Raw genomic sequence first — 12,577 nt, forward strand, 5'->3', positions numbered from 1 at the left:
ACCACGACGTCATGCCCATGAATCGCTTTACCTGTTTGACTGTCCGTGGTGTTGGATACTCCAGTATCGGTCGTATCTTCTCGGGATCTGGTCTTACTCCGTCCTGGTTCACGAGAACTCACAAGTACCTTACTTCCATCTTACAGAAGTGGCTTTTGGTTTTGTTGATGGTTAGGTCCGCACCCAGAATTCTCTCGATACCTTTTTCAGGGGCCACTTATGCTCCTCAAATGACGACGAAACCACAATTACATCGTCGAGGTAGACAAAAGCGAACGGATCGATATCCGGGTCTATCACTTGATCCATCAAACTTTGGAAGGTCATCCCTGCGTATAACAGTCCGAAGGGCATCCTCTTGAATTGAAAGTACCCTAATCCAGGTACTGTAAACGCTGATATTGGACGCGATTCTTCCTTTAAGGGAATCTGATGGTACGCGCTACTTAAGTCCAGCGTAGATATGAACTTGGCATCCCTTATCCGTCTTAGGATGTCGTTCATATATGGCAAAGGATAGGAATCTGGTTTGGTTATTGCGTTTAGCTGTTGGTAATTTACGTAGAACCTATATTTTCCATCATCCTTCTTTACCATCACCACTGGAATTGACCACCCGCTGGTCGCTGGTTCGATTACAGCTTTTTCCTGCATTTCCTTTCGCACCCTGTCAGAAATTAGGTAGTACTTCTGTTTGATGGGTCGAGCACTTCCAACATCTATTTTGTGCTCGTCTCCCACGGCACAGCCTAACCTCTACTACCTCTTCTCCGTCAGGAATCAATCTTCTGACGAGGTCCTCAATTTCCTCGAGTTGTGTTTCCGAGGCCTCCCACAGTCCTACCGGTACGAGAAACGCCGTACCATCAATTCCCGTCACTTACATAAGTACTTTTACCTGGGCGTCCTTGAGCCACAATTTATCCTTTTCAAAATCTAAAACTGCGCGAAACTTTTATAAAGTTCGCACCTACGTAGCAGTCATTCGTGAGCAGTGGCGTAATGGTGACTCTTATCTTTCTTGTGATCCCCCCTACCTTAAAGGGGAACATCACGTGACCAATGATGGGACATGGGCGCTCATCGGCGAGCCTTGCATCGCCTGCCCTGGTCACGTTCAGTCCGAGTCTCATCTCCGATGCAAATCTCAGCCCTCACTGACCCATTGCCGTAGATGAGGTGCTGGTATCATAGAGTGCTCTAATCTTAAAGTTACCTATTGACAATTTGAGATTTATTTGGGCTCGAACCTTTCAGGTCTTCGAGTTGCTCGATCCTCATACCTATCGAGTCTTCTCCCTCCTCCACAACTTGTATGTGACCATGTGGTCCTTCCAGGATGACCACCCTTCTACTCTGCTAAGGGCTGGCATCGGGCTCAATCGCCTTCTGCTCCGTAGTACTGCTAAGTTCCAGGTCCTCTTGATGCCCTACTAGGACCTGTTTAGATCCCTGGGTCGCCGACAATTTGCTCTTTCCTGTCGACGACCCGCGGCAAGAGGTCGAATTCACTGGAGGCGCGAAGATGATCTCTTCTCTTCGCTCTCCTTGCCGTTTTCCTTGTTGCAATCTGGGCAGAACTTACGGCTGAATCCCAGTTTGCCACAAGCGGAACACTGAAGAAGCTTTGTGAAATCCATTTTCTGCCTCTGTCCTTCTTGCCGCTCGCAAGGAGATCTGGGAGAAGGTGAATTCCTCTTTCTCCCACGCCATCGGCTTTTGCGCTGCTCTGGAGGGCTGTCCTGCCTTTCCGTGGCCATTTTACGTAGAAGTGGCAGGGTTCTGGACTGCAGCGGTTTGAGATTTATTACCAGCCGTTCTTTTTTCGGCTGGTATGCGTGCTGAGGGAAGATCGGCGAGTTTGGGTCCGTGAATACGCGTGGACGCCAACCGTATGACAAAGTGTTTTGTACTTCGGTCGCTCTCCTGTTAAATTCGCGTGTTGACGTTAATTTGGAACGACGTAGCTGAATCTGGATGTTCGGAAGGAGGTTTGCATGTAGCAGGTCCTATAACCTTTCTAAAGGCATTGGTGGTTCCAACCGATTTACAAGAGCTACAAGGTTGGACACGTAGTCTCTCACTAATTCGTCTTCGCCCTGAAACTGGTTCTGCGCTTCCTGCAACAGCCTTTGTTGCTGTTGTGTACTAGTGCCGAACCGTTCTCGGGCATCGGCGATGAATTTGGCGTAACTTAGCCATTGGTGCTTATTGTTATCGTACCAGGTCCTCGCGTTATCTTCGAGGATCTCCGATACGGAACAAAGCTCCTTGTCTTCGGCTAGTCTTGCCCACACACAGGTCTTCTAACCGTTACAGAAACACGTCCACGCTCCATGCCCTACTGCCTGCAAACCTTAATTTCCATTCGCGGACAATTTTTCTAATATCTCGGGTTGTGGAGAGCCCTGAGGATAAATAAGGAACGGTGCCAGACGATCCGCTTCGACTTCTCTGTTGAACTGGTGCGGATCTCCCGCAATCTTCTTGAACCTCTTCACCTCCTCTTTGAAGGGTTACCGGTGGGGTGACGTCCCTTCTCCTAGGAACGGGTCTCGGAAGAGACGGTGTGCTTCCCGGAATCTCTGAGTCATAGTGACAGGTTCTGGAAGTCCACATGGCGTCTGAGGAAGTGTATAAAAGTTGATATTTTTTTTCTATAATTTGGTTATTGTTAGAGTATAGTTTTAAATTTTCTATTTGTATTTTGATTTCATTATTAGGTAAAACTGTTAGGGAGTATTCATTTTTTGTAACTTAATCTAAAAGGGTTTTTAGGGGATTAATGTTTAATACGCCACTTAAAAATAGCGTTTCGTAGGTTGCATATTTCTGGATCAAACAATTTTTCAGATTCTTTTAAAAATTTCCGTCACACGTTGTCTTTAAGTATTTCGCCGTGGTAGTTTTTGGAAATTATATTCAATGTTTTAGGTCAAATAAGAGCTTTCTCACGTCCAATAAAAGTAATAATAAATTTGAAATAATATGATTTACGTATCCTTGAAATACGTGTAATTCAGGAATCATACGCCGTTCGAGGATGATTAACCACCTTGTGGTAATTCTTAGCTAGCTTTTTATCTATTCTAGTAGAAAAAAAAGTCTCATAATCATTTTGAAGCAGTGAAATTTTTAATGTCTTCTATGAAATGTTTTGATATTATAAACATGCACATTTTAAAGAAATCTTTTTCCCCGGCAGCCATTATTTTTACAATAACATATTCTATACTGTGACGTTCACTTCATATAACGTGTATTATTTTTTCTGTGTCTGTTCATATAAGAGTTCTTTTTTTTTGCATTACCTTTTTCAACATCAAGTTAGCGAATCATCAGGTAACTCGACTAGCCATTTAGGAAAATTTTCTAACATAATTTTCATCAAAACAGCTGACTTTTCCACTTATCGTTCTTCGCGAGTGGACACACAGGTGCACGAGCGCTTGTAAGTTAATGCTATCTATTTTTAGAAGAATTATGAGCAAGCATAGTATCTCACCTCGTGGTGGTGGAGAGCTAAGTAATGAGCCCATTGATCGGTGACATTTGATCGCACTAATGAACGATTTATTAGTATCTTTGTTGTTAGCGATCGGCGGCAAAGAGCCTTGCATCGAACAGCCTATAGCAGAGTCGTTCTGGGGCCATAAGACAATTTTGATCGATACGTTAAAAAGTTTTCCTCAGACTTCACATAAATTAATTTCTCGTTTATAAATGCGAACAGTACAATCGTTCCCGTTAATGTTAGTTGTGTTCAAATTTTGTAAACCTTTTGAGTAATAAATGGACTCCAAAATAAAATAAAATCGAAAAGCTCCCTTTATTTCAAACCAAATTTTCCGCCAACCGATAAGATAATCGTTTGAAAATAAATGCAAAAGATATTACAAGATGAATAATTCAATTATACAAACAAATACATAACGTTTTCTGCATTCGTAAAAGTCTTAGCAGTTAAGTAATTTTTTTTAAATAAATAAAAATGTAATATGGTTTTATCCCCCTGAAAGGACCAGTTGCAGCCTATTTTAGGAACGTACTGCTTAATATTAATTTATTCCTGGTTCTCCTGAAAGTTTAATTTTTTCGCAGTTTATAATTTTTTTACAAATATAGGAGTATTCACGACCTTACGAGAATAGGTTTATTCTTTAGGTATGGTAAATTTTAGGTCTGTTACATGAATAAGTCTTCAATTTTAATTTAGGTTACCTTTCTTTGAAATTTTGGTTAAATAACTTTTTTCTGTGTTTAATATTATTTTCACCTTCTTTTAAAGGGTATTTTTTAATCGTAAAATATTTTATTAAAAGTGTTTCTATTTTTGTAACACCAATATCGGATTTAGAGCTCAAAATTACATAGCAATATACTGATCTGGCTCGCTGTTGTTGACTTTTTTTTGTCGGGCTGTGTAACACGTACGTTAACAATTTAAGCCCGAACAACGTTGCGTCACAAATTATTTAAGGGGAAAGGCTCGGAAGGCGCATTCGCTTCGTCGCGAAAATTTAACGAGGGCTAGGTCGTCCGGTGATATCGATAATCGCAATTTAACTAATTACAAGAGAGACAGGTTTAAACAGAATAAACTCATCAATTCAACTATTTTACTCTTTATTGCAACAATAATGTACATTCGGCGTTTGACGTGTGCGTCGGCCGAGTCCGGGCTAAGTTCGTTCCGTGCGAATTAATGCACAGGAAACAGAACATCACCTTACAATTTGTCCCGCGAATTCCGCGAGGGCGATGCGAGTTCACGCATGCAACCGCTCGTCCGCGTCCGGCCTATATGATGCTCGGAGACAGAGAAATCGAGGTACGCACCAAGAAACAAAAAGGGGTACCTGACCTTGGGAGGGAGCGCTGCTGCGGAAGTCCGCGTCCTCTGAGCAAACGATGTTGTCCTCGAAAGGCGGGATTCTGGATGCAGCTGGTCTTCCTTCTTGCTGATGGTCGTTCGATGGTCGTTCGATTGCCAGCTAATCAAGGCTTGATTAGCTGGCAATTAGTCGCCGGTCAAAACCCTACTGACCGCGATCTCGCGCCTTCCGCGATTTCTTACGCGCCCCTCCCTATAGGTACTCAAAAACGGCCGAGCGCCGCCGGCTACGCACACATGTGCGACTCATGCCGGCGACACTATTTCTCTCTCTCCTCCTCTGCTCCCCGCTCATGCCTATCCATCCAACGCCAGGCATCTCCGCCGATCAGGAATCAGACCTGAAACAAAGCCACATCGTGCGTCGATACTCGGTTTTACTCAACCAAGACCAATGTGGCAGCGGCTCAGGGGAAGGCACGCGGAAGAGAGAGAGGCGAACAGGGCGATCGAATTCAACGATCGATTCGCCCGTCACAAGGGAAACACATTAGGAGTAACGATATTTTTATTGACATCGCGAAATTAATATTTTTCTCTTTCAAAGAGTAATTTTTATATAAAATCTACGTAAATCTCCTTTCTTTGCGTTTCTAGCGAAAAATCTCAGTAATTAAAAATTATGTCCAAAAACAAAAAATAATAATAGGTCTATTTTAATAGGATTCAAGCTAAATTGACAGATCTACGATTATATATACAGACAAATAAGCGTGTACAAAACTAAAAAAAATGTTCAATTTTATAAAACACATTTAATCAATATAATCAACATTATTATTTCAACTCAAATGTTATCTGCATGTGAAAATAGCAATGGAGATTAATTATTTTTTTAATGATTGTAATGTACACTATTAAGTTCACCAATTATATTAAACATATATTATTACAGAATAATACCGTTATATTTGATTTGCCTTATCTGAAATGGCAACAAAAATGCAAGAAATAAGTTTTCAGCTGATGAAATCGCCAAGAGAACTAGCATCATGGAATTTTCCTTTGTCAAAGGTATAAATTTTTTTATAAATCATTGAAACTCAATGCAAATTTATATTATATATATAAATATATAAATACGATGTCGTTATCAGTTTTATCGTAAAATTTACTTAAAAAGCGTTAAAAGTGAAATTATTGTTAAAATCCTTAAAAATTCCTTGTATTTCCGTGATTTTTCGCGTCTAGTGCTTCTTATCTAGGTTTGATCATAAAATAAATGTTACCATCGCATTCTACGACAAACAATACATCGAAAACATATATCATACTTTTGAAAATATTGAGTTATCCTAGAATTTAAATCAAATAAGTAATCAAATCTGTTAGCTGTTCTGAGCCATGCAAATTATCCTTCGAAAAATAATTTCATCATCCAAATTAAGGGCAACTTAATCCACAACTACTATCACAGTTTATTATACATATTTTCGATATACATTTTTATGTTAAATACAATGGCACTATCTATTTTATGAAGAGGGTGAATTTTAAGATAAATGAGAAATTCAATTTCTTGAATTTTATGATAAAATCTACATAAAGAGCGTTAGAAGTGAAAATCTATCAAATAAACTAGGCCGGGGCTTGATTAATTTCTTTTTATTTTTCGTGTTGCCGGGTGAAAATACCGGTTGTTATATATTTCAAAAATAATGTGCACATCCAACCGAATAATCTCCGATTGACTTTTCCTTCATGAAATTACCTCATGTTTCTCATAAATAAATTACAGTGTTGATCCTTCATGACCAATCAAAAATTTTGAATTCTTTTTCAAACTTTGGCTTCAAGGTTATTTGAGCTTGTATTTAATGACATAATCATGTGGTACTGATTGGTTTCAAAAATTTTTATACAATTTATAAAAATGTATATGCAAATATTTCGAAAAATGTTGAAAACATAAATTTATAGTTTCTTATATCTCAATAAACGAAAATCATAATGTTAAAAAATAAGTTATAATACATTTTATGATGTAGATTCTTAAGGAAATATACAACAATCTACATACAAAGTTTTTAGATATCAATATTTACATAACTAATTTCACTGAAAAACTTTATATGCTGAGATAGAAAGTTAGAACTAGATATTCATTTTATTATGAAAAAACCATTTATTCAAATAATTTTAATAAAGCTTCTTTCTGACTGATTGGAAAAGCACTTTTATATCTTTTTATGATTGGTAGTAAATATTATGTCTGTTGATAATTTATAGTGTGCAAATTGTTGAATTCTGTAATCAACTTGATTACTTTTTCAGCGGCATGATTACGACCTTCAGATTTTTTATAACTTTTAAACCGAGAACAAACGTTTAATTTTTTTTCTAATCAGTTTTTTGATAAAAAAGATGGATCAATTTTTATGCGTTTAAAAAATTTAAGAGATTTTTTTCATGCGACGTCATGTAAATTCAACTTTATGGTTGCAGTTCAATTTTTTTCGTTTGTAATATCTCATTTTTCATACGGAAAATTACTGTAATCCGATTTCAAAGCATCGCACATTTTGAGTTTTTCTTTATTTGATACTTCAAAATCGAAATACGTTAATCTTGCGAATTCTGGTGTTAACTACCATAAATGTTTTAGGAATTTCTTCACTGCAGCTTGTGATATATTTTCGTTAATACTGTTATATAATTCTTCAACAACTACAAATCTTGATTCAATGTATGAACAGCAGATGTTGCAGAAAACTAGGCTTGTGCATAGACTTTTATTATGAAAATACAAACGTCTTTGTATTTTTATTAATTTTTTTTTGTTATTTATCAAGAATTGTTTGCAAAAAAATAAATATTATTAAGCAATATATATGATTTGCCATTTATATTGCATGATGTATAGGACCAGGTGGATAAAAGCGAACGTTTTTAGGCATATTTCTGCCAAGAAAAATGATTATAACTGAAGAAATTCTTTGTAATCTGCTTTGGGTTGATCTTTTAATTGCTCTAAATAGAAATTAAAAATGTTAGCTTTATCATCTCGTAACATACACCAACAATTTTATAGGCAATTCCTATTACTAAATTATCGTAGTCGGTTTTTTGTTCTAAAAATTTTCAAATTTTGTAAATTATACTACGTTAGGTCTACTGGCCTTACAAAATTTTATTTTAGCACGCATTAATGATAACTTAAGAATGTAATACCTGCAGATCAAATAAAGCAAGTATTTCTCAAATAATTCCACATAAATAATGAAGCTTCGACATTGATGTACGTAGACTAATCTATCAGAGTCGATAAACAATGTGAGCATGATTTTTCCCACTACTTGTTTCAATCTTTGGCAGATCTAGGGGTTTTTTCTATCCTATGCTTGAAATTAGTATAGTCAATCTATCAATCTTTTCTCTTAATATTCCAGAAAGTAACTTACCATCCCAGTAAACAGTAAGAATATTAGAAAACAGATTTGGTGCAAGTTTCTTAATGAATTCAAATCACTCTTGACGATTTTTTTTTGCGAGCTGCATACGAGGGTGGTCTGATAAGTACTTAGCCTCACCGCCCGATGGCGCCACTCTCGCAAAAGAAATATTCTATCACGTAGTACAACCTTCTCGATGCTTACTGTCAAGATTTCAGCCGGATCGGAGTTGTAGTTTATTTTTGAGAGCGTGTGAAAGCAAGTGTGTCCGTTGATTTTTGAAAAATGGAAAAAGAGCAGTATCGGTCGGTGATTCGATTCTTGTTGTTGGAAGGGAAATCGCGCAGCGAAATCAAAAAGCGCTTGGATACTGTGTACTCTTGGTGACTTTTCTCTTTCGATGGCGACCATCAAAAATTGGTTTAACGAGTTTCAACGTGGTCGCACGTCGATTTTTGAAGAGCCACGTCCAGGTGCTCCGAAAACGGCTACCACGGAGGATAACGTAACAAAAATTCACGATCTCGTATTGGCAGATTGACGATTGAAGGTGCGCGAGATAGCTAAGATCGTAGGCATCTCAAAAGACCGCGTGGGTCATATCCTGCGTGAAATTTTGGATATGAGAAAGCTGTCGGCGCGATGGGTGCCGCGTTTGCTCACTCCGGACAACAAGCACAACTGTGAGACAACTTCAGAGCGATGTCTGACGCCGTTTAAGCGCAATCCGAAGGAGTTTCTGCGTCGTTTCGTGACAAGTCGACGAAACATGGTTCCACTGGTATACACCAGAGACCAAAGAACAGTCGAAACAGTGGACTTTACCCGGCGAAAGTGCTCCGAAGAAGGCGAAGACTGACCCTTCGGCCGGAAAGGTGATGGCCACCGTTTTGTGGGATTCACAAGGTGTGATCTACATCGATTACCTGGAGAGAGGCAAAACGGTCACAGGGCTGTCCTATGCCGAATTATTGGGCCGATTCGACGTCGAATTGCAAAAAAAACGGCCCCATTTGGCGAAGAAAAAAGTGCTCTTCCACCATGACAACGCACCGGCTCACACCTCCGCCGTCGCCATGGCCAAATTGGTCGAATTAGGCTACGAACTGCTGCCCCATTCACCGTATTCTCCAGATTTAACCCGCGCAACTTCTTTTTGTTTCCAAACTTGAAAAAGTCACTCGCCGGGCAGAAATTTGAGTCGAATGAGGAGGTAATCGCTGCCACGGAAGCTTACTTTTCAGACCTCGAGGAAACGTATTTTTCAGACGGGTTAAAGAAGTTGGAGCATCGCTGGGCTAAGTGTATCGAACTAAAAGGAGACTATGTTGAAAAATAAAGCGCCACTTTTCCAAAATTTTCGTTTTTCTTTTGTAGGCTAAGTACTTATCGGACCACCCTCGTATATCTTATTAACCGTACTATTCTGTGGTAAGAAATTATGATACACCACGCCCCTGTAATCGAAGAAAATTATGAGTAAAACCTTCACGTTTGACCGAACTTGGCGCACTTTTTTCAGTCTTGGCTTATGCGGCAGCTACCATTGGGATGATTAAGCTTTGGTTTCTATATCACAACCATTAACCTATGATTCATCACCAGTTATGATCCTCTGGAGCACATTTGGGTTGTCACAGACCGAGTCCAACATTTCCTTCCCAATGTTAACGCGATGCTGTCTTTGGTTGAAATTCAGCAGTTTTGGCACGAATTTCGCGACGACCCGACTCATGCCCAAATCATTCGTTAAAATCGAATGGCATGAGCTAATCGATATGTTTAGATCCTCAGAAACTTCTCTAACGGTGATACGACGATAGGTCAATACTATTTTCTTCACTTTATCGATGTTTTCGTCTGTTGTTGACGTGCTCGGGCGTCCGGCACGTTGTTCGTCATTTACATCTTCTCGACCCTCTGAGAACATTTTGTACTATCGATAAACGTTGCTTTGATTCACCATATGCCAGAGTCAACATTCGGAATGCGTCCGCGCACTTCATTTTGTTTTTCACACAAATTTGATTTAGATTCTTTGATCCATTTTTTAGAATAGGCAAAAGTCGAAAACGAGCCAAAACACATCCAAGCAAAACAGCTGTCAAAAATTAACTAAACATTCAAAATGGCCGACTTTGTCAGCATAAATGAGGGACACGAGTACCAACATACTGAAGCTACAAAAAAATGAAATTTACGTAGCCCGCGGAAATTAAAAATTCGCTATACTTTTTGAACAGACCTCGTATGTATCGATACAAATATTATAAGCTATAACAATTAACATAAACCAAATAGATGTTGTATAGAACATTAATTATGACCAAAGGTATAACATGCATATATTTTATTATATTCAAGAAAGTTCGTAAGTTCGTATGATTAATTATTACTTACTTATAGCAGCAATAAAACAAAAGTCATAAAAAATTAATCGTTTTATCAAAATCAACGTATTTTTTTAAATAAATCGCTGACAGATGCGCAAGGCGCATCAATTGAATCGATTGAATCAATATTTGTAAATAAACACTTTCTCTAAATGGGTTACTACTTTTTAATCATTTTTTTTTATAAAATCACGATACATTACATACTACTGGCATACACTTGCTTGAAAATTCTTGAATATAATACTTACTTGTATGTAATATTTGTCTTAAATAAAGACTAGTTAACTTAAAATACTTTTTTGACTACAGTATTTTTCGGACAAAAATAAATACTATGAAGTTGCCGTGTTATTAAAAAAATATTGAATACGGTTACTACATCATTGTTTTTTCACTGCTGAGTTCGCTTTTTTTTCAACAACGTTATTTTGAGATTGTACGTTGACACGTACACATCAAGCGTAATCATCTTTACCTACATGTTTCACAATACTTTCAAAAAATATTTAATCGTCAATGTCAAGTTGATTAACAGACTTGATCCTGTCAAATATTCTATAAACGCAAAAGCTGCAAGTCGCATTTCTTTACAAAGTACGTATTTTTCAATAGTTAGGCTAACGAAATATGTCAATTTTAATCGTTATTCAGAACCAAAAAATGTTTCTTATGCTTTTGATTTTTTTTTATCGATGTGCTTTTTTCATCGAAAAATTTGTTTGTACATTGTGTGCTATCAAATAATAAATAATTTTCGTCAATAGCCACAAATAGAGCCCTGAAAAAATTTAAGAATAATTATCAAAATAGAATCAAGTCCCTAAAAATGACTCGCTGTATGTCAATGGATGAAAGCGAAGGTTTGCAGCTGAAATCGCATAGTCTCCAGCTGTGAAAAAATCCGAGACAATTATGAAAGTAACCCTCAAATTAACTATTTCTATCTAATACATGAAAACTTTTAACATACAAACAGGTTTTTTATGCAGTCTTCTTTTATTCATAAATGTAATTTATACACATTAAACACTACAATATCGTAATATAAGTAATGTAATTTCATTATTTAATAGAAAAAGAGATGAGAGAATTATCGTACCATCCGAGCGTGCATCCGTTCTGAAGATATACATTTTTTTCCTTTTTATTATTCTATTATATTAACATTCGATGAAATGTATTTCAGTTTATCTTACATGTCCTATGTTTCCAGTAAAACAAAACCTATACACGCTCCTATACAGAGCTTACATTATTTATGAATTAATCGCATTTCATATTTTTTGAATCTTGACACTGTAGATGTAGTCAGCATTAAGCTTTTCTCCAGACAATTAGGATACTCTTTTAGGCGATCAGTGTATCTTCTTTGAGCTGTTTTTGTTTTGCTTTTTACGGTGAATAAAATTAATTTTTTTCTAATTATTTCGTTTGTAACAAACCATGGTGCATTTGGGACGGACCGCAAGGCTTTGTTTTGAAATCTTTCAATGATTTCTATATTTATTTTTGTGGCAGTATCCCATAGTTGAATATTGTAACAGGGGGAATTTACTTGTGCGAATGGGGAAAATAGTTGTTCAATATCCAACGGTGCAGAGCTAACCGCCACTGTCTTAACTACGTATGAGTATACCTGAATCCGTCTTTACAATTGATACAAGCTCCAACTTCTCGTGGCTCTTTCAGTTAAACTTACCTTAAGTCACCTGACTTATGATTTTTGTCTTTTGTATGATGTGTAGAGGCCGTTATTTACCTCCCACAATTCCTTAGACAAAATCGATTCAAATATCTACAGTTGCATCTACAGTTGTGGTTATGATGATCAGCCGTAACCATGCGTGCAATTAAATGTATGGGGAGCTCCTGGTTACTGCGGGTGCTGCTACTGC

General features: G+C 37.5%; 1 protein-coding gene across 9 annotated transcripts in view; it reads left to right on the forward strand.

The window, feature by feature from the left end:
• LOC131672018 (uncharacterized) overlaps nucleotides 1-12,577 on the forward strand; it is a 769,953-nt gene that overhangs the window by 50,024 nt on the left and 707,352 nt on the right. For all 9 annotated transcript variants that reach the window (XM_058948981.1, XM_058948937.1, XM_058948954.1 and 6 more), the window contains exon 3: nucleotides 5,790-5,908. In XM_058948981.1, the coding sequence (XP_058804964.1) occupies nucleotides 5,825-5,908 (84 nt within the window). In that variant the 5' untranslated portion in view covers nucleotides 5,790-5,824. The remainder of the gene's footprint in view (nucleotides 1-5,789; nucleotides 5,909-12,577) is intronic.

Source organism: Phymastichus coffea, unplaced genomic scaffold (assembly GCF_024137745.1).
Source record: "Phymastichus coffea isolate CEN01 unplaced genomic scaffold, Cenicafe_Pcof_1.1 PCOF00011, whole genome shotgun sequence".
NCBI classification, from domain to species: Eukaryota; Metazoa; Arthropoda; class Insecta; order Hymenoptera; family Eulophidae; genus Phymastichus; species Phymastichus coffea.